General features: G+C 40.6%; 2 protein-coding genes across 3 annotated transcripts; both read right to left on the bottom strand.

Moving 5' to 3' along the window:
* On the bottom strand, positions 1-8,360 carry LOC107221206 (probable serine/threonine-protein kinase clkA). Of its 2 annotated transcripts, none has more exons than XM_046745297.1 (4): positions 8,225-8,317; positions 4,525-4,731; positions 949-1,279; positions 1-380 (listed from the first exon to the last, which is right to left on the bottom strand). In XM_046745297.1, the coding sequence occupies exons 1-4, from the start codon at positions 8,243-8,245 to the stop codon at positions 130-132; spliced, it is 810 nt and encodes a 269-aa protein (XP_046601253.1). In that variant the 5' UTR covers positions 8,246-8,317; the 3' UTR covers positions 1-129. The 2 variants fall into 2 exon arrangements, with proteins under 2 accessions (XP_046601253.1, XP_046601252.1); XM_046745296.1 differs by having other exon boundaries at positions 53-380; positions 934-1,279; positions 8,225-8,360.
* A 7,627-nt stretch (positions 8,361-15,987) lies between these two features.
* On the bottom strand, positions 15,988-24,908 carry LOC124295399. Its single transcript, XM_046745288.1, has 3 exons — positions 24,737-24,908; positions 18,340-19,851; positions 15,988-18,019 (listed from the first exon to the last, which is right to left on the bottom strand). Exons 1-3 carry the CDS (start codon positions 24,749-24,751, stop codon positions 17,807-17,809), a joined length of 1,740 nt encoding a protein of 579 aa, XP_046601244.1. The 5' UTR covers positions 24,752-24,908; the 3' UTR covers positions 15,988-17,806.
* Between the last annotated feature and the right edge of the window lie 1,271 nt (positions 24,909-26,179).

Raw genomic sequence — 26,179 nt, 5'->3', positions numbered from 1 at the left:
AAAAAAAAAACAAACAAGAAACGGTATACAGGTACGTATTTTAATCCCACCGTTAAATTGATCGATAAATATATTTTTTTTTTTTCTCCACTTAATTTGTTAAACGGTTTTTACATTCGTTGTATTCCGTCAGTGAAACGCTGGCGTTCCGTACGATGAGACCGGGGATTTCGAACCGAAATTATTATTAGCGTTGCTCGAATATCCCGCGTTATAGTTGTAACCGCCGTTCAAACTGTTTCCATCGTAGTTATTGTCGTTGTAATTGTTGTTGTGACCGTTGGCGTAATTGTTGTTGACACCGCTGACACCAACGCCTGTGTTATAATTCCCGTTGCTGCCGTGATAATTGTTGTTCCCGTTGTATGCTCCGTTGTTACCTAAAATTTGTACACCATTCAATGAATCACGACTCGGAAGACAATATTTCAAACAATAATAAATGAAAAGTATTTCAAATCATTGCAATCCCAAACGATCAAACTGATAGCTCTCATGAAAAAAAAAAGGTTATTTTCTAAAATCAGTATCTGAAACTGCGATGATTAAAACTTTCCTGTCCGTCCAGTTATTTTTATTTTTTTTTCCCACTAAATCAAATCCAAAATCACTGCCATAACGTCATTTCGTATTTTCCACAACCTACGTCTCGCGACTAAAAAATATTGGAGACCTGAACCAATGATCAAAGTGTATTCGCAACTTTTCCATAAATTTTCAATTTCGTTTAGAATCTTGCATTTACAAACATCAGCCTGTTAAAATAACGATTTTAAGCTGACAATGAAATCGTCAGGTGAAAATATGACCGTCCCAGTGACTTTGTATCAATAGATTAGCTTTAAGCGTCACAGAAACTGACACCGCTTTTGCTGCCATTGATTTTTAACTACAACGAAAGCTCAGCTTCTTCTTCAAAGAAATTTCAATCACCTCCGTTGTAATTACCAGCTCCGTTGTATCCGGTATGGAGACTATTCGCGCTCAGATCGTTGTATCCGTTGTTGTTGTTGTAGTTGTTGTTGTAGTTGTTGTTGTTGTTGTTGTTGTTGTTGTTATTGTTGTACTGATCGGGATACGAGGCGACACCCTCGTACCTTACATCAGCGTGAAATCCCGTTCTCCAATCAGCCGTGTAAGTTACGATCTGAGTACGCCCGTCCGGAAGTTGGACTCGATATTCACCCCGCACCGTTTCACCGTCGCTGGTCTCGCGACGTCCGAAATCATTTCCGGAAGCCGCGTCCTTCACCGCGTAACCAAACTCGTACGATTTCGGCTGAGGATTTAAAGTAGAAATAAAAAATAAAAAAAAAAAAAAATAAATAAATAAAAAACCCAAAAACATTACATCAGAGACGACGATAGAATCATCGATATTGTAATGAATCGTCGACGTGTATCTCAAAGCTTTGTTTGCATGAAATAAATTTATTTCTATTTTTCCTGTTATTTTACAGCCATGCGTCTGAACGTTGTAAGATTGAAGTTTGGATAACGAACAGACGGTAGGTTAAATAATGGGGAAAAACAATTAAAATAACAGAATAAGTGACTGAGATTAGCGAAGTGGAAAATTGCTTCAAGGCCTCATAAATCAGTTTTAGATCTTTCTCGCTCGCATGATAATAAACTTATTGATAAACGTCTGGTAGTTATGTTTGTAGGAATAAATTCTTCAGCCGCTCGTACCGAATGTAAAGGAGAACGAGAGGATCGGGTAGTCAGTTTATATTCACACGTATAAAATATGTAGCTCGGAACGAGGCCTCTGAACTGTGTAATAGCGATACTATGAATATGGAGAGCTACTCGAGGATCTTGTAATAGCTGATTATTATACGTATATAGCCGTGGCTGGAAGTAAGTCGGATTTCTCAATCGTCGTCCTCCGCCTTTTGTTAAGCCGTTGCATTTCGCGTTTTGTTACCAATGACGAAAGAAAATGCATGGATGAATTGTAAGCGAATTGAAAAAAAGAATCGACAGTTTTTAATTTGTCTCGCGTTCGTTTTGTCAGTTTTTCAATTCTTCCCTATCCCTTTCGCTTAAATAATTAGCGTCAGAGTCGAGCTGCAGCGAGAAAATTTCGTCATTCAAGCTTCTGTAATGCAGCTTTTACTCCGAGTTGTAGTTATTAATTTTTCTTTCCCCCGTTACTCCCTCGGGTTTTTATGCCGTTACCACTTTCTGTACCGGAGGGTAGTTTGTGTTGCAATATTGAAGAACAAAAGAAACCCTTTTTATGCCTGAAAAACTTTAGATCTTGAAATTGATTGGGGAGGAAAGTTTTTCTCTATTATTCCAGCAAAGTAATTTCTCGTTTAATACACCATCTTTTTTCATCTTGAATACCTCAAAGCAGTTTATTTCACTAATTGAATTCAGAGTACTGAGGCTTCACGTTTCAAAGAAAAACTCTACGATCACAAGAATTTTCTTCCTCACTCCGAGGAATTTATTAAATTAAGAAATAAACAAAAAAAAAAAAACATTTCCCATCACGAGACAGCTAAAAACACAATGAAAATTTTTGTTACCTCTAAAATTACGACCTTTGAATCAATTCCTTCGTTTTTACGGTGTAATCAAAGGTATACCAAAAAAGTGAACCATCAGCCTATTTTTCTTTTTTTTTTTTCTTTTGTGACACTCAAGGACAACGCGTCTAAGCTTTTCCTTTAAAGATTTACTTCAATCTTTCATCCGAAGTATAAAAAAGATGTAACAAGAATAAGAAAGAAAAAGAGAATGGTATGCGTTATACACGAGAGAGATAGAGAGAGAGTGAGAAATAATTTTTAAAACGTAAAGAATAAAAGCGAGTAAAAATTTCACGGGCAAAACTGGATCGGATAAGGCGAGAGGCTTGACCTGAACATTAACCAGGAACACGATCCCGACTTAAATCTCTTCGACGCAATAACGACGCGACGTTCCCGATTCGCTTCCAACGTGCACAAAGAAGTAAAGAGAGGGACTTACTTTTCGCAATTTAGAGACACACACATATAAGAGAGGTATCCGCAGTATTGTGGAAGCCGGCGGCGGGGACCATAAAATGGTTTATCTGTGGTCGTCGGGTCGGGGTCGGGAGGTTCGCATGGTTTACAACACCGGGACACCATGCCGAGAGCATTAGACGCGCGACAAACATTTATCGTCTATATACGCGACTCGGCGGGTCGCTACAATCGCTACGGTGAATCTAAATGCTCCCATTATGCAAGAATCCACTTTGCTGCACTTGCATGCGCCCCCCGACGTATGCGAGCAAACCACCCCCAACCTTCCCTCTCGTCCTACCCTTCGCGATTCCTATCGCACCACTTTTTGCGGAAGTTTCTACTTTGCTCAAAGTATGCAATCTCGGTAGACTGAATTCCTCATCCTCGTCGTGTCTCTTTTTTTTTTTTTTTTTATCCATTAATTGGACCTCCCGAACAGTTTTAGGAGATTGCAGGTTAATGACAAAAATCGATAACTCTTAGCAATTCTATTTACGAGATAGTTGTAATCAATTTTTGTTAAAATTCAAGTCTGCAATCTCTGTAGACTGAATTCCTCACCCTCACCGTATTTTATCCCTTGATTAGACCTCTCGAACGATTTTAAGAGATTTAAGAGATTGCAGGTTCATAAAGAATCGATAATTTTTAGCAATTCTATTCACGAGATAGTCGTGATGAAATTATTATACTCGCAAGCCGTGAAAATCTCTTTGGATATGCATAAATAGGGGAAAGTGCGGTTAGAAAAAATGTTTTTTAGCATTGTGTTTTTGTGAATTTTTAGAAACTGTATAGCATTTTTTTTTTTTATTCTTCTTTTTTGAATAAAATAAGTCATCGTAGGGTGAAATCGATGAATCTACTCTTTCTTTTTAAATATTTTCAAACGATTTAAAATAAGGCCGCTGAGATTTCGTTTATAATAATTCCAGCATGTTTTTTCTACGTATTTTTTTTTTTTTTGATAAAGATCTTTGTAGCTTAGGAATATAATAATTTTATAGTAAATATACCGTGATGAAATTTATTGAAAGTATTGATTATAGTTCGATTTGAAATTTACCGGAAAATTGTTTTCATTCCAAAAATCAATTCAATGACGATTGAAAACTACGTGTTGCAAGTATTTCTTTTTAGAAATTTCTTAGAAGAAGAGAAAAAAAATCGAATCGTTCAATACTGGGGATTCTAAAAAAACAGGTGATTCAAAATGCGGTACGGTTAGAAACATGTTCAATCTAAAAACTTAGAATTCGTACTGTGAGAAAAATCGAAAATTTCGATACCAGAAATTCTAAACTACAAAGTTGCTAATTGATACAACCAAGACTCTTTAAGTGCAATTTTTTCAACAATTCTACTCTCACACCCCAAAGTTGAAAAGTTTCCCAATCAATGACCCGAAATTACTGAAAAATTGCACAAAACAGTTTGAATTTCCGTATCGTAAATTATTCCCAAATTCTTCTCATCTCAAATTGTACTTTCAAGGTGATGGATTCCCAAATTTCACCTGACTGTCGATGAAATCCTGGTGGGCGTCGTGTCCTCCTCCATTTAACGGAGCCCCGTAGCTGTTCGTCACGGTTCCCGCACCCCCATGACCACCACCAACCCCATGGCTGCCTTGACCATCAAAATTTCCCGGCACACCGTACTGGCTGCTTACCGGCGGCTCGCAAAACGCCAAACCCATCCCCAAGGACAGGGTCAGAATAACCTGCGGAATAAAATCGATATCAATTATGGCGGCTGCTATCCTTGTATAAAATGGAACGGTTATTCCATAAGAATTAATCAACGGTCACTCAATATTTGACAGCAGTAATTGTTCGGTGAAATCGCTTGATTTTATTCACTCAAGAGTGGTTAGTCATCAGTTTATAGCGGTTATGTTTCAACTTTTACACGATTATGACAAGTTAACGAAAGTTAAATTGATTCATTTTCCACGAAAAAATTCTATTCGAACGTGTCAAGGAGGCTTATTGAAACCCTATTTTCACACTATGATTATTCTCCAATAGACACTTTGAGCCGTAGTCGTAATTCGAAGATTATCGTGTTTTGTTGGGTAATTTTTGGTTTCCAGTAATGAAAATTTATCCGCATCGACGATTTTCATTTCGTTGTATCACTTGCGTCGATGTTTGTAACCGCAGTAGCTAATCGATATCGTGTGCAGGTACTAAACAATTTTAACGATGCACGTAAATCGTGCACTGTTTTATCATTTTATGTTTTCGGTCGAAATTGCAAAACGTCAAGTTTAACCGACGAACGAGATTAACCCAAGTCAAGACAGACGTATTCGTTGTACCGAGTTTATCGCTTCACGTTCAGTTCTCGTTGTTAGGAAGCTCGCGTTTGCTATCGGACAGATTAAAATTAACGCTGTGACAATATCGCTGTTGTGTGATTTTGTGCATCGGCTACAGACATCGCGATTCGAGCCTGTCTCTCCTTCACCTTACGGATGAGTGACACTGAAACTAGTTGACGAACTGCAGGCTGATTCCCTAATGCGTACGATAATATCGTCTGTGTACCGATCCGCGCAAAGCTTGAAACGAAAATACGTGAAGTTCGATATTCACCGAAATCGGCTCCCGAGTTTGAAGGGAACCGTTTGAACGAGTTGAGGAATTTTGCCACACAGCTGCAAGAATAATAAAATTGATATCTAAAAAATGGAAAGAAAAAATTTATACAACAGTTCCATCAAACACTACGCACTTAATTTCGAATGCACCAACAAATTATACTTCAAAGTTTATATACTGTTATTATTATATCATTTTCTGTTTGCAATTTTTTTTTTTATTTTCAACCAAACCAACACACACAAGAGTCTAGTACTTATATCGCAAAGCGTCTTACAATTAGTACAATGCAATGTATGTTATATTTATTTCCTAAGTATCGTACGTCATTTATGTGATTTGGTTTTGACGCAATAAAATGGAGGACAAAAATTGGACTCTAGCATTTTTTCCCCACCAATTAATTCCGATCGTAATCATGGAGAGAAGCAGTTGCCCACACTGTTAAAAATGATTGTGAACTTACTACACATTTACCGTACAAAAGTTGTGTAAATTTACAAATTCAGCGCAGCATCGTAAATTGCTATGCATTTTTTTGAAATTTAGAATCAAAATTGTTGATTTTACTAAAATTAATAGGAAAAAGACAAAAAAGTAATTTAATTTGACAAAATTTTTTATTAAAATTTTTGTGTTCGTAAACTGAACACACAGTAAATGTATGGTGAATTCACTGTTCCGTATCCGAATAAAACTTCTAATTCAGTGTAAGAAGTTCCATAGAGAAAATTTCAACAGTGCAGTCTGTAACGATTTTTATTTTAATTTTTTTTTTATTTTCAAATCGACGACGAATCGATCGCTTAACCAACACGTTAATTACAGCTGAGCCGGCTGGCTGAGCTGCATTAAATCGACCGATTGTGAATAGCTAAGCTCTGGGCGAGGTCGTGCGCACAATTATCCGATCCGGGTATAAGGCATATGGCACACGCTGGTGATCGAGGTCGGCGGTTTGTGCAGGTGCAGATTCTGCCGGCTGCATAATCCCTACAACGGTTTCGACGTGTATCCCTAATTACCTATTACAAAGTCCATAATAATCTGAGGGATTTCGTATATCGTACGCGGGGTACAATTGCCTCGGTCTATCTATGCCTAGGCTCAATGTTTCGTGCCACGGTCCGCCGAAGGAAACCCCGAGCTTCCACCTCGTAACTCCTGCTAAGCCTCTCCGTTATTCCACCCACGATTCGTCATCGATCTGGAATCTCCGATTCCAGCAACGCCCTGGCGCTATACGCCGTCTTGTGTAAAGGGCGCGATGCGTGGGCGGCGGGTTTAACGTTCCGAATTTGAAAGTTTCGAAATCGGCTAATTCCGAATTATTTTGCGGGAAAGCTTGAAGCGAAGAAATCGAACTTTGACGAAACGACAACAAAGTTTCGAACGGCCGGAAACACGCTGGTTCAATGTTCCGAAACGCATGATTCCGAGAATTTTAGTTACGATTGAGCAAAGTTTCGAAAAGTAAAGTTCCGATAGAGCGGTGATCCGAATAATAAAGTTTCGATCGAGTGAAATTCCGAAAGTTAAGATTACTTAAGATGTTTGTAAAAAATGAGAAAAAAAAACAAAAAAAAAAACAAAACAAAAATCAGAATGATCAGGATTTTGAGCTCAGAAATATCGAAAATCAAAAACAAAGAAAAATCAAAGTGATGAAATTTCACCGAGCCAGAAATTCACGGAACTGAAAATCTTGGATCATTCTCAATTACGTTGTTACAGATTTAAAAATTTTCTCATTTTTGCACTCTCGGAACTTTTCAAATTCTGAATTCTTAATTCAGACCATGAAACTCGATATTTATATTGCAATTAAAACGCTTTCAAGGAGAAAATTGCGTAACGATTTTTAACGATTATTATTATTGGTAGTTTTTAAAATTTCACCCAATCACTTGAAACCGATATGTTTCCCTAATGAAAATGATCAGTATAAGTTGCGTCGAATTGAGAGTCGTTTGTCTTTGACGGAGAAATTTTATGTCTGGACGAACGAAAAATACTGTTTCGAAGTTACGTTAAGAAAAAAGTTAACAGGCATGAATTTTCTCGTCCGGTCAAGCTGAGAAAAAACGTGTCAGATCAATCGAATTTCATTAATGAGATATTCAACCGCTCCTTTGACGTTGAAGAAAAAAAAATAAAATAAGAACAAGTACGTCATAAACATGTTTCTAGTTATTTTGATCGCACTCAGCAGAAAAAGTGTTGTTACAAATTTTTTCAGCAAATATCATATTCTATGGTTCAAAATAATTTTTACAGATCCGAATTGATCAAGATTGCCATAAATCAGTCCAAAAGTCATAATTTGGGATAGAAATATAATAACGATATTATCACTTCACACTCTATCACAAGTTTTTCCAAACTGCATAAGACGTAAAAAATATTTTTCGGGACTAATCGAGAAACGGTTTTTTTTATTTCGCCACGTGTATGTCGCGTCACAACGAGTGTTTGTGTTTGCGGATAGTTGAAAAAATTCCGTTCTATATTCACTCAAAAAATCACACAAAAAAAAAAAAAAAAAAAAAACAAAAAAAAAAAAACACCCTCCGACAATGAATCGCCTTAATTCAGCAACGTGTTAATTACCTGACGCACAGTTCTTTCCATAATCTCAAGGTATAACGCTTAGATTTGAGAAAATATATATATATATGTATATATATATTTTTATTTTTTTTTCTCAAACCAAAATCTAATCCGCGATAAGATAGATACAAGAGCAAAATGTCGAATGTGCCGTACAAAAAACTTCCCAGAGTATATATACTCTCAGACAGGGCTGATTCCCTGCGTCTTCCTCCTCGCGCTTTTGCGGCCCAAGAGGGGCCCAGGGGCCCGTTGTGGGGCCCGCGTAGTGGGGGAAATTCGAGGCTCCAGTTCGCACGGAGAGCGTCGCGCGGAAAAGTCTATCTTTATTTCCCATTGTTCGTCGGTGGATTTTGGAGGAAACGGGCAGAGAAAGCTGTTTCGTAGATATGTACAATCCATGTACGTGTAACCGTGTGTGTGTGTGTGTGTGTTTATATACGCTTGTCCGCATGGTTGAAGCCTGTTTATTGTTACATCATGGTATGGCTTTGCAGGCGCATAATGCGATGCGTGGGAGAATCACGGCTGAACTATCCTATGAACATTAGAGAAAGATAAGGAGAGGGGAAGAGAGAGAGAGAGAGGGAAAAACCCGAGTCCTACTCGTTTTATACCGCAACAGCCGTAGCCGGTGAATTATTTATATTACAATATACCGCACACCTACCCATCTTGGTATATGTTCATATAAGAAGATGCGTGCGAGTTACGCGCTAATTCTAGGATAATTACCAATTAATTTCACCGGGATCTAACTTCTGCAGAATCCGCTCTCTCCCTTCCTCAAAATATTGCGAAATTCGTATACCCACGTTATGTTATACACCGTTAGGTCTGGCTTTTTCTCTTTCTCTCTCCCACGGATCCTGCAGACGCAGCTCCGGGTCTCACATCCAGTGTATATGAACCACCACCACTTTTTTTATTCAATCTTCCTTTCTTTTACGAAAAACCGATTTTCGTACGTACTGAGAGAAATTCAAAAAACTTTTACGAAAGCTCGGTCACCCGATCGTTGATTAATTGCCGCAATTTTTTACCAAGATACTCAATTTTCATCAAGGTTTGAACTGAGACTGAATTGGACTGATTCCAATTTTCAAGGTCTGTTACTCTTTAATCCGAATGAAGGCCGTTTTTCTCCGAACGTTTTAATTTCGCATGAAAATAAACGAGGCTAGTTAACAATTCTGTCGGGAGGGCCAGAATTTTTTCTTCAAAGATTGGCAAGGCTCGAAAATGAAGTAACGAAAGCTCAAAACTTACCCTTTTTCCAAAAATTGTATATTTCTTGAAGAAGTGACGAAATGGTGACTCACACCGTATTTCCAGACCATTATTTAAATTTGACCCGGATCGTCCTCGACTCGCAAGTTAATTTAAGCGATGGTCGATTACTTAGAAAGTAAAACAGCGGTGGAAAAGAGAGAGAGAGAGAGAGAGAGAGAGAGAAAAAAAATGGTTTTTGTTCGGAGCATATGGCTCGCTGCGAGCGCGGATTCTTGCCCAATTATTCCTTAGAGGGCAAAAAGTGTCAAGGCTGATGGAGACAAAAAATGACTCGAGACGCCCCCGCGATTGCTTGATCGCGTATCTTGACCCCGGTCGACTCGAGTCGATTCAAATCTGTGCTGCGAATTCGCGCATTCAGTCCTTCAAACCGCTGTGTACGGTGATAACTGCACCGTGGCTTGACCTGGACGTTAATTACGGTTTCATGGCTCGCGCTAATTAATTGCAATTAGAGCTCGAGGAGGTCCGGAGCCAAAGTTTGCCACACAAACGCGCGTTTTGAACAGGTATCCAAAGCCTGTCGATCCCACCGCTGACACCATTCACCCTGTCCGGTTACTCCGCTTGCGAAACTGCTTCGTTGGCCTTTCAGCGAGCCGCAAATTCGCCTAATCGTCATCCGTCAGGACCGACAAGCCTCGCACATCCCGTCGAATCACTCTCTCCGTGAAAACACCCTCCCAAAATCGAATACCCCTTGCGAAAAATCGGGGGATTTTGAATATCAAAATTGGCGCAACACCGGATGACTTCCCGAAGAATTCCTCTTCAGGAATTCGCTTTCACCAACTTTTAACAAAGGCTGAGCAATTGCGTTCCGAACACCTTTGTTCGCTGAATTAGATTTTTATCGCAAAACACGGACCTTCCGTTTACCCAAGCCACGTGCCCTGCGGGTGTCGAAGTAACGAGCGGAGAAATTTTTATACGCTATAGCTGATTGAGGCAGCGGAATGATTTCGCACAGAGCTTGCGAATATCGCCCTGCAAAACTCGCTGAACAAAATCGAATATTAACTTGGCACAAAACGAGTCTATTCATCCTGATTGTACGCGGTATATTTTGCTAGCGCAGAGCGAAACGGATTTCGCACAGCAAAGGGACCGGTCGACTGATAACCGGATTCTGACTCGGGTAGCGGAAATTTTGGCTGGTCAACCCCGATGACCAAATGCTATTGCACCGATTGTTGACCGACCTGTGTATACTCAGGCCACGCATTGTTTCAGGCTAATCTGGCGTGCATGCCTGTTATGCTCGTATCTCTACGCGTATGCTGCTCAAGCGACAGTTTGATATACGGAGACCGGCCGGCGCTAATTAACGCCAGGATTTCAGGAATTGCCAAATACATTCTACCCGCATTCCGCCGAGTCACTTCAACCTTGACGTATTCCAAAAATATCGCTCAGAGAACTATCTTTGGTAATAAAAATAAAATTTCAGACCATCTTGCACTGAAATAGAAGAATATGACGCGACGAAAAATCAACGTTTCTGCAATTTCTCACAGCTGAGAGTTGTGATTAATAATTGTCTTTCAACGACTCGTAGCGACCTTTTTTCTTTTTCTTTTTTCACTTTGCCATCATTTCACACTCGGATAATCATCTCGATGAAATATTGTTCTCACTAATTCAATGTCACTGGTTTAATTGGTTAAACTGATTTAAAAAAAAAAAAATTTTTGCTGCATTTCGAACCAAATTCACCGCCATTGCGTTACGATTCATTCGCAGAAATGTGCTTTTTTAATTTTCTTTCTCGTCAAGTTTTCGGTTCATTCTTCAGACTCGAAGCCTAATTAGTAACAACATCATTTGTTCCAATTTTAATATCGACGGTAAGGTAATCAAGCCCGATTGAATTAGACACGATTGTCGTGACCTCTGAACTAATCTGTTGTCAGCCATTCATCTTCGGTCAGTTCGACGGATAAATTGAAAACGTGGGAGATTTTAATAACCTTTGATCTTGTGGCTATTAAGGACGTTGTCCTTTAGTTGAATAGAAAATATTTCAAATCGTTAATTGGTTGGATTACACAATTCGTTTACGATTTTGGATCTCTTTTGCAAAGCATTTCCTACACAAAACACGTTTAAGTCCGATGTGGGGGGATTCTGATCGCGTTGAGAAACCGTACTAATTTTTATCTCCAGATAAATCCCTAAAAATAGCCGCTTTCTCGATTGCGGCATTGTAATAGCTGGATCGTCGTGCTCTCGAGTTCCCGCTCTGAACGCATAGAGCCAAACCGTGTTTGAGTGTGTTCAACTAACGCACTTAACCACTCTACGCTCTTGTGTGAGTATAAAACATAACTATTACGCGGGAGAACGCCGCGGGTAATTAACCGACTTTCGTACACGTAATAAATTAACTCGTTCAAGCCAACCCGGAACCATCTTCTTCACACCTCGAAAAGTTCTGCGTGGTGCTGAAACGGTGGGAGGGAAAATCGCGGTTTGTATACAACTCAATTTAATCCCTTTGTAAAGTGCGAAAATTTATGAGTAACGGAAGAAAAAAAAAACCAAAAAAAAAAAATCGTGCCGATTGTAGGAATTTTTTGATATTCAATATTTTAGGTTCAATCGGAATTTAACGGCAATGAATTTCGTCCTAGATACCGAATATAACTGAAATCGGTACCCATTAAATCTAAAGTGATCGGTAAGATTTTGGAATGTGATGCGATAAAATGACGATCGGCGAATTGAAAATTTCGATTTTTTAATCGAGGAAATCAACGCCGAAGAAGCGTCGATAATATGAAAATCTCGTTTTATTCTCTTCTTAATCAGTGTAACGATTTCTTGAAATCGGTATCGACGCCAAGTACCGATATATTATGTTATTCTGCAGTAAACAATCCCGTTTTATTATGAAAAATATTAAACACGATACAGGTCAATAAAACTAGTGAAAAACAACTTCTTGCCGATTTTTGAAGTTTTTGAAACAAGTTCGGTGAATTCTTCTTCGAGAGACACGAGTACTCGTCTTTTCGGGTTCCCCGGAAACCGTAACGTGGTGACATTTATATCCGTTGATTCCGAATACCTCGCGTGACGATAATCTATTATCAATTCGGTTCTTCTCCGCCGGGAAACCCGCGAATCTATTTTCATTATCGATACCCAATCCCAGTCACTCGCCCATGTGTGACAAAGGCCAGACTCTGTCCCTCGAAATTTCGACCTCGCGTTTTACTCCCGTTCGCGATTATAATCGTAACGAAAAGAGCAAATTTTGAAAAACAAACACACTCTTTCATAAAATTTGTCAAGCTTTGCAGGATGAAAATTGGTTTTTACCCTGAATTTCGGTAAAACGATTCCACAGATTCTTCTAAAATTGAACTGAAACCGTTTTTTGAACGTCGATTTGAAATTTTTATTCGAATGTAAAACTTCCGCGATAAGGTTTCTGTCTCACTGAAAAAACTATAACTTCAATCCATTCGAGTGAACGCAAAGAAAAAAAGATAAAACATATTTTTCGATACTGATTGAATTTCTCCAAATTACTAGAAACGTGACGCTTCGCTATTGTTAAACATTCAATTGACCTACCTTTACATCGAATCAGGAAGCGGAACAGTCGCGGCGATGACAAATTAGTGAACGAGAGGTATCGCAACGATCCACGTTGAGGGCATCGACGTTGATCAGCAGAGATAGCTGAAATTTATTGATTGCGTGGTAGTCGGCTGTCAGTTGTCTATTTTCGTATCGCGACGAGTCAAAGAGGGCTGTCCATTAATGCGTGGATTCGTTCAGGTAACGTGTCCTACCTATCCACATGCATTCGAACCCAGCGGGGTAAGAACGGGACCTCGAAGCACAAACGGGACATGAAACAGGCACCGGAAGCCATCGTTCACTTGGAGTTTATAATACACGCACTGTAACGATTATTCAAACTAAATTTCACGGAACAGTCTGCTTCCACTCTTTTATTGTTGGACAGAAATTATTCAAACGTAGAGGGGTCGCAGCTTTGGAAACATTTTTCATCCTTTCATGCTAATTTTTATCATCCTGCGAGGTGATGTGAGAAGGTATTGGCATATGATTAGTAGGGAATGTTGAGTGATAGATCGTTCGATCAGCTCTACGAATCTTAACTCTTGATTGAACCAGAGCTTTTTCGAATATCGATATCTCTTTTTAGATATCTGCGATTAACCAATCTCTCCTTCAACCCTGATTTTGTGTAAATGAGCTCTTTCAAACTCCACACATGCCACTATATTCGACCGAAATGACAAAAAATCAGTTGAACCAGACTCGTCCAAAAAAAGCTCAGTCATGAACTTCAAGATAGTCATTACCGTATAATATACTTACAAGGACTCGAGTCTTCCGTCAATTGTTTACATCGTCCGGATATATTTCGATGTCGCAACTTTGCAGCCCACTTGCGAGTCCTTGAAAGTGAAAAACTCTCGGTATTATTATTATTATTATTATTATTATTTTTTTTTTTGGCGACACGATTTGGCTCGCGTTATTTTTTCTCTCCTCCTCTTTTGTTCGATACTTTTTCATTTCGTCACTGTAATCACTCGTCTGTTTGTACAATTAACTGCTCTCCCAAACCTCGTGTTGCGAACTTTTTGCACAGCCCGAGGGTCAATGGGACCTCAAACTCCTCCCGTACCGCTTTGTTTGCGGTCCTGATAACGCAGTCGCGATTTCGAATTGATAAATATTTCGAGGAAATTCAATCTTTTTTCCTCTCACGTTTATATCATATGCAAACTCGGAGTAATACCCGGATTTTCCGAAATTGAAATCACACATCTCGTTCTTTTGTGACCCTCATATCATAGGTTCTGCCTTTTTCTCATGCCGCGGTGTGTTTGCGATGTTTGTTTCTTCGCCGGAGGAAAAACAAGAACAAAAAAAAAAAATAAACTAAAAAAGTGAAGAAAAGAAACGGACGGAGCAAAGAAACGGAAAAAGAAAGAAATTGATGTGAGAAAAACCGTCGTCACAGAATTCAATCAACTGTATCCAAACACGTTCGCGGAAAGTGCAGTATGGGTTTACATTTCTGAGTGAAATTCTGCACCGCACAAAGTGACCAAAGTTTCGGGGAAAAACGATCACGTAGCTATTGATTCGGCAAGTTTTTTTTTTTTTTTTTTTTCCACTCTCCGTTTATTTTTTTCAACGCTTTGTTCGATTTATAGAATTCATTCGTTGAATTCGACACGTGCTTTCCAAACCACCTTTTCTTTGGGTAAGTATATTTCTTTCGTACAAGGAGCTCGATCTTTTTCGCGGTCTCGCGATTAATTCCCGACCCTCTCAAATACATGTATATTGTATAGATGAGCGCAGAGCGTATAAAAAAAAAAGGTAAAAAATAAAGAAAAAAAAGAGCTATCGAAGAAACGAGGGAACCCGTTTGGGACCGGGAGACGTCTGCGCATGCAGGAGGGGATGAAAAATTCAGGTGAATCCAATCTTGATGAATTATTTCTTGCGTTGTTGAGCCGAATAACCGTCGGTCAGCGAGTCGAACTCGCGTTTCGATTCTATATCTCGACCACAGTTGGGAAAACCCGATTCCCATCGATGTTTAAATGATTAACGAAAAGGCCTTTCACGCTCCGCCATCGATTTCACTTTTCGAGGGCTGGTCGCATACTTGAGTCTCCCTCTATTTTTCCCTGTCTCATTTCGTTTTACCCATCACGTCAACTCGAGGCCATAATTAGGGTTAAATTACCCGCGGTTGAATATGTCGAGAATGTGAAAAAGTTTCTCGTACAGGCATTGTTACGAGGAAAGAGTTACACAGGCCAAGGAGTGAGAATAATTGATCCCTTGAGGGATGCCTCGATAAAAATTCATCACCGCGTTGACGGTAATTTTGCCTTTTTCTTTGAAACTCGGAACGAGGCGGACGAAATTCTATCATTCATTTTATCTTATGCAATATTATTTTCATTTCTTCTCCGAATTTCGTTGACGTTTTCGACTTTTTTCTTTCACCCTCTAAAGCGCAACGTCGTCTCGGCTCATGGGGCGTGTGAATTTAATTTTGAACAGAAAAATTTACGCCGCAATAACGGACGGGAAAACGTGCGAGGCCCTGGAATAACTACGAAAGTATGCGCGATACAGTTTAGCGTAAATAAAAGCTCCTAACAGGGTTAATTAACGCCACCTGGTACACGCCGCGCGTTATATCAATGACATATACATGTTGTGCGTAGCAAATACGTATATATACGTGTACGTGAAGATATACAGGTATTGAAATCTAGAGCAAGTTAATCGAACCAATTTTCACCCCGCGTTGTGACCTGTACGAAAATATGTATATATATATATATATATACATATTGAATAAACACTCAAGTTCGTTTATCACGATTACCACCTAAAAGCAGGTTAACTCATTTTAATTACTCTCGCGTGAAGATCGGCGATACCAACACAACAGAAATCACAATTTAGAGTTTACGATATAAGCACCATGTTTTATTTCAAGGGTTTGAAAATAAAATGTAAATAATATATCTAGGTACTACTATAATAAAGTTTAGAGCTTTTCACGCTGTTCAAAATTGTTCGTGCAAATTTCAATAAGATTCACACGGTTTTCAGAATCTCACTTTACACTTTGTATGAATTTAGTTAATTGTTAAAATTTTTCTAATCAGCTGTGAATTATTACAATGCTCGAATAGTGCGTAATGTTATAATGATTATCCCGAGTCAAATGATCCGATGCACTTGTGATCTGGACGAAGCGAAGAAATTCGTCAATCACAAAGAAAAAAAAAAAAAAAAGGGAAAGTAAAATCGATCAACTGAGATCTCTGAATAATAAGTAAATAATAATACATACATACATACATGCATACATGTTACATAAATAAAGATATTAAGGCGCATACGCGGATTAGAGTATGCGATATAAGGTACGGTAGCATTTTCATAAATAAAAATTGTTCTGTACAAATCAACTGTCTCAAGGATATGATAATATTCTCCAGCGGTTAAATTCGCAAGTACTTGGAGGGGTTGGGGGGTCAAGCCTCGGCATTATTTTCTGCTCTTCTAATTCTCGAGGAAAATTAAAGAATCTTGGAGGGGTGAATTCTACCGAAAGAAAGAAAGACGGAGAAGGGGGAGGAGGGACCGCGCAAGGGAATGAGGGAATAAAATTGGCACGCGTAAGATCAGCCGCTGCTTCTTCTCGCGAATTATATACCCTGCAATTAAAACTTTTGAATGCCAGTCCACAGTTTACAAATTGAATAACTTTGAGAGCCTGCAGCTTAGACAAACTGATGGGGAATCCGGGGGGGGGGGGGGGGGGGGGCGAGAGGGAACGGAATAGGGAAACCTACTTAACTAATAATAGTAAGTAACGAACAAAGTTGAACTTCAATTATTCCATATACGTGTATACTTGGCTCCTGACTACTTTTTGCACTTCGCTGCACAGTTTCGTGCCTCATGATGTGTCCAGGTATCAACTTTATGTAACCGTGCTAACCGGCTTTCACCCTCACCAACTATCACAACGTAATTTCAGGGTGCAAAATCTTCCGTCTTTTCACTCTCCTCAAGGGGATCTTCAGATCCTCGCTAACTGCGAGTAGACATGTTTTGCACCTCTCGTGACTTTTCATAATCTTACAAGGAAGGTATGCCACGTCGATCTCTCTCTCTCTCTCTCTCTCTGATTTGATTTCTTTTGTGACATGTTACAGCAGACTCAAAACTAAGCGACGCATACTTTTTTTTTATCTTACATTTTTCAATTTAGGAGGATGAAACCACCCTCAAAAGTAAGGGATGTCAACGGGCGATTTGGCAGTTTCACCCACTAGAACATAACGTTTTTTAACTAATCCAACTGGAAGAGCGTCATTTTCTCAATTGACAAAAAACCTGGGAAACCAACCCTTGACATGTCTTAGTGTGGATGGTGGTTTCACCCCTTTAAAGTGTTTCATAGCAGATAAAAGAAAATATATATATCGCTTAGTTTTTAGTCTATTATAACATATTACGAAAGAAATCGACCTGGGATACCTTCCTTCTTAGATTCATCGTCCATTTGTTCGATCATGGCTCTCAATTAAGGAAAGCTTTGGCTCTTTTATCTCCTATCCCTGAAACTTAAGCCCCCCGAAATTACGGAGCTAAGGATCAAAGCTTGCAGCTATCGTCACCTCAGCTCCGATTCTTGGCTCGTCTCTACTTCAGGAAGATCGTTACTCAGGACAACTGAATCGTCGAGGACGATCCTTATGTTGAACGAGTCAGCTCGTAGGACACCTTGGCGTGATAACCGTTCTCATCCACGCGATATTTGACGTTCTGCACCCTTCCGTCGGGTAGAAGGACGCAATAACGTCCATTAGTAACGAGGCCATCGCGAGCTTCTTCGTGACCGAAGTCGTTACCACTTTTGTAGTCGTTCACGTGGTATCCGAAGTTGTACTTGGCCGCGTAGCCGACCTGAAAAGAAAATTCCCCAATCAGTTGATCGAAATCACCGATGATGTGGATTCTTCGAAAAGGAAATGGTTTGAATGCACCATTTCCAGCCGCTTTCGTAAGATTCTCTAGCTCCTGATTCAACTTCCGATCGCTTCGATTACAGACACAAACATTCATGACTAAAATCCAAATCTTTGAACAAGTTTTTGATCCAAGTTTCGACACTTGGTACACTAAATTTATGGGCAAGTGGCGAATATGGCCACGACTGGTACCAATGGTCACCGAAACCTCGTTCAAGGTCTTGACAACGTTTTAAACACCAAGTACTTTCTCACCCCGCTATCGGTATCCTCTCCACTCTCTTCCCGCTCCCGAACCTGATACCCCTCCCTGAGGATCCCACCTCCCTGCTTCTCCGGTTGTTGGTGTTCCTTCCGAAAGACCGTCAGCTGTTCCCGATGTTCCTGAATGACGGGAATATCCTTAAAGCGATCCTGATGAGGCTCTGATCTTGGTGTCGTGAATTCGGGTCCAGGAGTTCCGGGATTCTGCTGAGTCCCAAGGTCAAAGATCGCCTCGCCGGCTTCGCCGAAGTCCAGACCACCATTCGGGAACCCTAAGCCACTCTCAGCGAGTCCGGAATTCACATCAGCGGACGGAATCGGTGTTACAAAGGCCTGTCCGAGGTCCAAGGCGTCCTGAAGTTCCTGCTGCGGGTGGTTCACAGTCTGATCCTTGTTCAGGATAAGGTTCAGGCCCTCGAGCTGCTGCTTCGGGCTCTGTCCCAGCAGCGCGTTGAGCGCCTCGACGGTCTTCCGTTCTTCGTCGATCGATCCAAACGGCATCGGCAGGATCTTCGTCTCGTAGACTATCCTTGGTGGCGCATAGGCGACCTGTTTCGGAGCGATGGGTTTGAAGTTGGCCGAGGGTGGCGGCACCTTGTCGAAGAATCCTCTCAGCGCCTGCAGCTGAAACGGTTCCAAATCGCCCAGAGCTTGCGACAAGTCGAGTTGCACCGACTGCGGTCGCCTTCCATAAGCCGCAGCCGCGTTTATCTGGACCGGATTCAGCACCGCGAACCGCACCGGATCCACAGAATAATCCCTACGTTCCGCAACTCGCCCCCCGTTCCTTCTCACCCCTTTATTTCCCTCTCCCCTCGAGCTCCGTTTCTTGTACACGACGCTCCGCGACCTCGTCGCTGGTGGCATGTTCGTCGACTGCTGATGTCTGGTCTTGACCACAACCTCGACGCTCTTTCGCTGACGATTTTCCGGTTCCAGGTCAACGTCCATCCGGTCCGCGAGTACGTCGAGGTCCTTTGCCTTCGCGTAGGTATCCATCTGTTTGAGTTCCCGTTTCCGGGACACCTTCTTCGCGTCCCGTTCTTCCGGTTCCACCTCCGGCTTCGCACCTCGGCCACTGACCACGGAGTCGATGACACCGGCAAGGTAGGCGGAGAGATCGTTTTTGAACTCGGTTTTTTCCCTGGAGACTCTCTCTTCCAGTACGTCCTGCGAGTAGACGCTGGAGAACCGTTTCTTCGGTTCAATTTCGGGGCTGCTGGAGTTGCGCTCGTGTTTTTGGGCCGTCGCAGGAACCATGCGCAGAAACTCGTGACGCGGTGAACCACCCAGCTCGAAACGATCCTGCTGAACCTCTGCTGCGGCTTCTTTGTGACTGCAGTTCCCGTAATCGTCCAGCCGCCCCGTCGGCTCGATTCCCGGTTCGTTAGCGACTGCCTGATTAGAGGCGGCCCTCTGATGCTCAGGAGGGTCCCTGTCTGCAGTGGGCAAACCGCCGACGCAGTCTTCGGTCCTGAACAATGCCAGGAAACACACCATTACCTGCAACAACAATCGTTATCCTTAATTGATTGCAGAACGAGGGAGAGAAACGGACGTTGTGGAAGGTCCCGATCGCAAATCACACGTCGGTGAGATTCTCGTTCGCTTTCGAAATTTTGAGGAAAAAGGAGAGACAGAGAGATGGAGACAGAGAGAGAGAGAGAGAGAGAGAGAGAGAGAAATGACTTTGAGCGAGGCTTCTTGGCTGATGAACATTTTACAACCCTTCGTTCACGCTGTGAATAATTTCGTACAATGTGTTAAGGGTAGTTTCTTCACTTCTTCATTCCTTTCCTTTTTCTTATGTTTAATCTGCGAAGATGGATTACCAATGTATAGATATATACATACCTGGTGTCTAGAAATTATTAATCGCTGGTTTTACTGAATACGAGCAACGGATTAACGTTGTGTCAGTTACTTACAGTCAGGTGTAAAGAGATTAATGAAACAAGAAAGTTACGGAACCGAGGTTGAAAAATATTAAACTGAAGCTGTAATCGAGTTAGATTTTATGATTAAAAAACCTGCCTACAGCGAGAAGAAAAAAATAAATGAAAACGCGTTGATTCTTATGAGAATAAAGAAAGTTAAACTCGGCTGTTAATTGGATTATAGTTAGAAAATTCACACAATTCATGATCTTTTTGTTTTTTTAAGTTGCTAATAAACGGATCAGCTAATTGATTCAGTTCACCTATTAACGATCTGAAAATTGCTGTAAATGAATCTCCTACGCTGCAGTTTGTCATAGCGTTTTAAAAAATTGACTAAAGGAATAAAAATCGAATAGCATAATGTTACTCGACTATTGTAGGGAATAATTTTCAGTCGAGGGCAGTCGAGAGGCAGTCTAGCCAACATAATCCGCAAGCTTAATAATTAGCTCAATCAGTCGGAATCACGGCGATGCGGCCGTCCTTGAGAGCAGAATTCTCGTTACCAACGGACGACGCGGTCATTCTTCGCCATTTTCGTTCTTAATTACAAACCGAGCGGCGCGCCTCCAACTTCCGGGGCCCTCGGTAACCGCTTCAAACCTTGAAGTGGATGGGAGAGGACGGCTAAAAGGGTTATCGAAGAAGAATTGAAAACGCAGGGGATGAAGAAAAGGAAAAAAAAAAAAGAAAAGACAAAACAGAAAAAAAAATAGTATAAAAAAAAAATAATGAGAGAAGAAATGGCGGGAGGTGATTAAACGGGCTAATAACTCCTTAAGGAATAACGGGGCAAGACAGTTGTATAAGGATCGGGGATGAAATAACCGAGGGTGAAATTTTTCAACCAGCTAGCGAGTAAAGCGAGGTGATGAATTCCCTGCACCCTTTAAAAATTGCTGAACGTGGGTGGAAGGGCGAGTCGCAGGCTCGATATCAAAGCGGCTAATTATTCACTCGGTATCTCGAGTCCAGCACCGTTCGCCTTTACGAAAGGATTATTATAACGGAAGGGGATGTTGACGGTGGGAAAGGCAACTTGAACCGCGTATTTTCATACGGTAGTAATCGCGAAATTGCGCACCGTAAAAACGATGCACGGAATACGCGACGAAACTTCGTTATACCTAATTCATTACTCATTATATTCATGCCGTCTCTACGAACAATAATCTAATTGCTTTGGCGGCTCGGAGATCCTGATAAGCTATTGTTTTACGAGTTGTTATCCAGAGTGGGTTATACCTACAATGACGTTTAATTATCCCCCAGCCGTGCACTCTGTTTTCTCTCTCTTTCTCCATCCTCAAGTTTCAGAATTTCAATTCAAGTTCTTTCACCTGAAAACTAAAACTTTACACCCACACACACCCACACACACACCTTCGAATCGAGATTACACTTTTCAATGTACCGGCTCTAGTACACTTGTTCGCCTACGGAAATCCTGCCGGCTTGATCTCCATATCCAATTCAACTTCTTTCAGAAAGTTTTACAGCGAACTTTGGACGAATAATCTATCCACTTTCATATTTTTCTTGTACAGTTGAAGAAATTATCAAAATTAAGTCGGACCATGGTTTTATATTTCCGCTCATTGCAGACTTTATTTTTCTACTGAAATTATATTTTTGTGATGAAAGTTTTTCCGCGCGTCAAGGCACGAGATTTTTAAAATCAAATTGATAGACAAGAGCAGGCGTACAAAAAGCTGTTCCAAAATCGTTAGATATATCGTTATGCGATTCACGAGGACAAAATATCTGGCAGAGATGTATGAAAAGTTTGATAACAAGACGAAACGCGGAATCTTTACTGCGTCCGATATCGTGTTTTTCTCTCTCTCTCTCTTTCTCTTTATTGTTCTTTTTTATTTTTCTTTGCCTCGGGAAGATTGAAGATCCGGAATAATAATATGCTATATCATCGGCCTATCTCGACGCACGCTGACACAAGGCAAATACATCAGCGTTTATGCGAAAGAAAGTTTTTTTTTTGTACCTTGAAGAAAAAAAAAGAAACAGAAATAAAAAATATACGAAAGAATCGTGTTCGGCGAAAGAGAGAGAAGGAGAGAAAATCAAGTTTTGCAGGAAAAAAATGACGCACGAAATGGAAAGCAGAAACGAAATTACAGTTTCGAACAACACCCGTCAATCCGGAATATATTATCGTTTTGCGTAACGTCGTTTGATCGAACTTCGAAAACGGAAAGAATTCAGGCATGTATCAGGATTTATTCTATGAGAAAATGGGAGCTTTCAAAATTTGAAACTCAAAATTGGAACGTAATGAAAATGTGGCATTAATCGATCAGCGGTTGATCCCAACGTGAGGAGTAAAATTTTTTTTAACTTCCAATTCTCAATTGTGGGTATTGTAGGATTTCAATTTTTCGAAACTAAGTCATAGACGTGATTCCGAAAATTTTTACCGACGTTGAAACTCTGCCTGGAATAACGAACCGCGTGTAGAATGGATTCTCATCACTTTTCCCCACGCAGGAGCAAATAGGAGACGCAATTACGAATGGATCGAGTTACTCGAATATTCCGACTGTGCTCGAACCGCGTCGGAATACCTGATACGAATAGTGTTATAATTCCGTTTGTGCATAGAGCGTCGCGACGCTGGTTGAAAAATTAATGGAGTCTCGGAAGGTTTGGAAATTACGTTTTTTTCGATCCCGACTAAAGTGAAAATTCCATGGGCAGTAAAAAGTTTGTGGAAAATCGAATTTAAAAAAAGTAGAAGTATCCTATTAGGGGCAGGGTTAAAATTCCGAATTTGTAAAAGATCCGAAAATGCCAAATTCCGAATTTTTTTATCGTGAAACTTGAAGTAAAGTAGTCGAACGTTGAGAAAACATCAAAGTTTCGAATGGTCCGAAACCCAACGCTGAAAATTCGGAAAGTGCAAGGTTCCAAAAGGGCGTAACTCTGAAAGGTCAAAGTTCTGAAAGTACGAAAAAGCGAAAATTTAAAAATCTGAAACATCGAAATTCCAAATGGTCCAAGATTGTCAGTTCGGTGAATTTCTGGCTTGGCGAAATTTGATCACTTTGATCTTTCTTTGTTTTGGATTTCTAATATTTTTACGTTCTTGATCCTCGTCGTTCTGATTTTCAGTTCTTCTCATCTTTTACGCCCACTCGTTGAGTAAATCACGGTGTGTGAATATATTTTAATTTTCAGAATATCACTCCATCAAAACTTTATTTTCTGGAATTTTTCTCGATGGAAAATTTATTTTTCAGAACTTTGACCTACCGTAACTTGAAGGGTTTTCAACCATTCGAAACTCTGTTAATTCTTCAAAGTTTGTTTTCTTTACTCGAAATTTCGCCGCCAAATAATTCGGACTTACGCGCTTTTGGATCGTTTCAGCTTCGAAATTTCAACCCCGCCGCCCTCCCCCTCATCAGCATTCGGATTGGAAAATTCGGGAATTTCTGGACCAGCTCTGGCTTCCGCGAGTGAAATTTTGCTCCAGCTTAGGGGATGAAACCGCGAGGGTAGAGGGGGACGGGGGTGAAACAACGGTCCAATTTGCACCAGGGTGCGGGGAAAGCTCCCCGCGAAACCGCGACTTCAAACCACGACAACGGGGTCAGCGTATTCATTTCGTATCCGTGGAAGGTGTTAGTCCTTCAAGGAAATCGTCCTGAGAAGGAATTTCATTATTTCGCATCTCGAAGCATCGCTTTGCCGAAGTTCGGTGATTATGAACCGAGTATTTAATTGCTCTCGTGTAGATTAAGCTCGTTGAAGAAAGAAGTCGAGAAACTTGGGTTATAAAGCTGCTCGATTAAAGGCCTTGAACTGTTTTCTCCTTAATTGATAATTGTAATTGCACGATGCGAGGATAATAATTGCGCCAGATCGAAGCTCTTGCATTAGGTAAAAGTCAAATCTTCAAATGTCAAGCTCCGTTGGTCAACAGTTTTGTTTGTCAATTACTTTACACCGATTCTCTGCAACTTTTATCGCCTTTTTAATACTCCGCGCGGCTTGCCAATAAAATTGTTACTATTGTCCGAAAAGCAGGCCAACGATCGTACTTTTCTTGTAGCCTTGATCGTCCGGTTGCACAATTCCCCTTTTATCACTGCGACGCCATTGACAATTACGTCTAGGTAATGATAATTACAGCATCGTTAAAGACTTGCAATCGTCCCGGTTCGTATCGATATACCGCTAACTTCTCGAGTTATCGCCGTTAAAATAGTCCGCAATGTCTTAAATTGGGATTAAAAATGAAAAGAAAAAGAAAGCAGCCTAACAAGAGCTCGTTAATTAAGGTAAAACGTAGCAAACGTTTCGTTCATCTCCATAATTTCCCCTCGAATTTATTACACGCAATTCCGTCCCACTTGCCGATCAATTTTTGGCGAATAAAATTCGATGAAACATAAATAAAAGCGTAAAAATTGATTAATTATCCTCACCTTGAACATCAGCATGATGCGCGAATTGAAATCCCAGGAACGGCACAAACTGATGAAAATAAACGGTTGATCTCCGGGGATCCTCTCCTCTTAACCGAGTGCTTTGGGATGAACTGAAGGCGAAACTGTCCCCGAGTCGAAAGAGATTCGCGGCAGCAGCATCCCGACGTTTTTACTTTCATCCCGGCCTCTTTGGTGGGCTTTCGATTAGCCAATTCAAACAACGAACGAATCTTCCCACTGGCCGAAAGTCTCCCGCTTTCACGTCACGTGGATGCGATAAGCGATGCCGATTGGCGAACGGGTGAAAGAAGATCCTGCACGGCTAGTGTAAGGTCACGGCGAGAGGAGAGAGAGAGATTTCTCTTTCCGCCGACGAATTATTACAACCGGGACTGACTCGGAGGTTGAGGACCTTCGGTATAACCGGCAAACGAACGAAACGACTCGCCGAGCCGCCGAGTCTTTGCATTTTAATATTTATGACCGTGTTACTTACGCTATTTGCAATTGTAATAAACGGTAATGGATGCGAGTATGCTTATAAGGCTGCTGACTTTTGAGATACGGACCGCGTGGTTTCGTCGCCCTTATTTTCATCCCTCTTTCTCCGCTCGTTCCAACCCCTCGTCTTGTCTTTATATGCCCCGCATCGAGATAAATTTCCACTTGTCATTACTTTCATTTTTTAACATATAAGAAAAATATTCACGTCCTAGGATGTAAACCGGAAGCTAACACTTTCGGGACGTATAACGTGATCGTGCCTTTCTTTCATAGCTTGATCGCTCTTACAATTCAAAGCAGAAAACTTGAGCTTATTACGTTTTGCTTATAAAAGATGAGTTTTTTCTTGTGATGCTTTTTTGCTTCGTATGGATAACAACCCGTGAAAAAAGAAAAAACTAGTAACAGATTATTGGTATTCTAGACAGTGAACATATTGCATTGATATTTTCCATCTTTTCGCCATTTTCATCCCTCTTTTTCCGTCTCTTCCAACCCCTCTCGTTATCTTTATATACCCTGCATCGAGACAAATTTCCATTTGTGATTACCCTGCGTTTCTTAACCACTTTCATTTTTTTACCATACCAGAAAAACATTCACGCGTGTAAAACAGAAACTAGTTCTGTAGATGAAATCGAAGAATTTAGGTACGCGTATCGCTATACTTTTTGAAATATCTTCATTTCTCAATAGTCAGGAATGAAATGTTACTTTGATATTTATAACGCTTCAGCCTGTGACTCTATTTCTGATTTTTTTTTTTTTTTTAATCTACTATCGATTATAGTTGATTGATCAAATCTGAGTTCGCGAATACGCTTTTAACAATACGTGCTGGATAATTTAAACAAGAATGAATATGTACCTGAACCGTTCCAAACCTGTTTCTTCTTTTCGATCACCTGACACTCAACCTAAATTCGAAATTCGAAA

This window comes from Neodiprion lecontei, chromosome 7 (assembly GCF_021901455.1).
Source record: "Neodiprion lecontei isolate iyNeoLeco1 chromosome 7, iyNeoLeco1.1, whole genome shotgun sequence".
In the NCBI taxonomy this organism is placed as follows: domain Eukaryota; kingdom Metazoa; phylum Arthropoda; class Insecta; order Hymenoptera; family Diprionidae; genus Neodiprion; species Neodiprion lecontei.
This window is presented reverse-complemented; position numbering and strand designations above follow the sequence as displayed.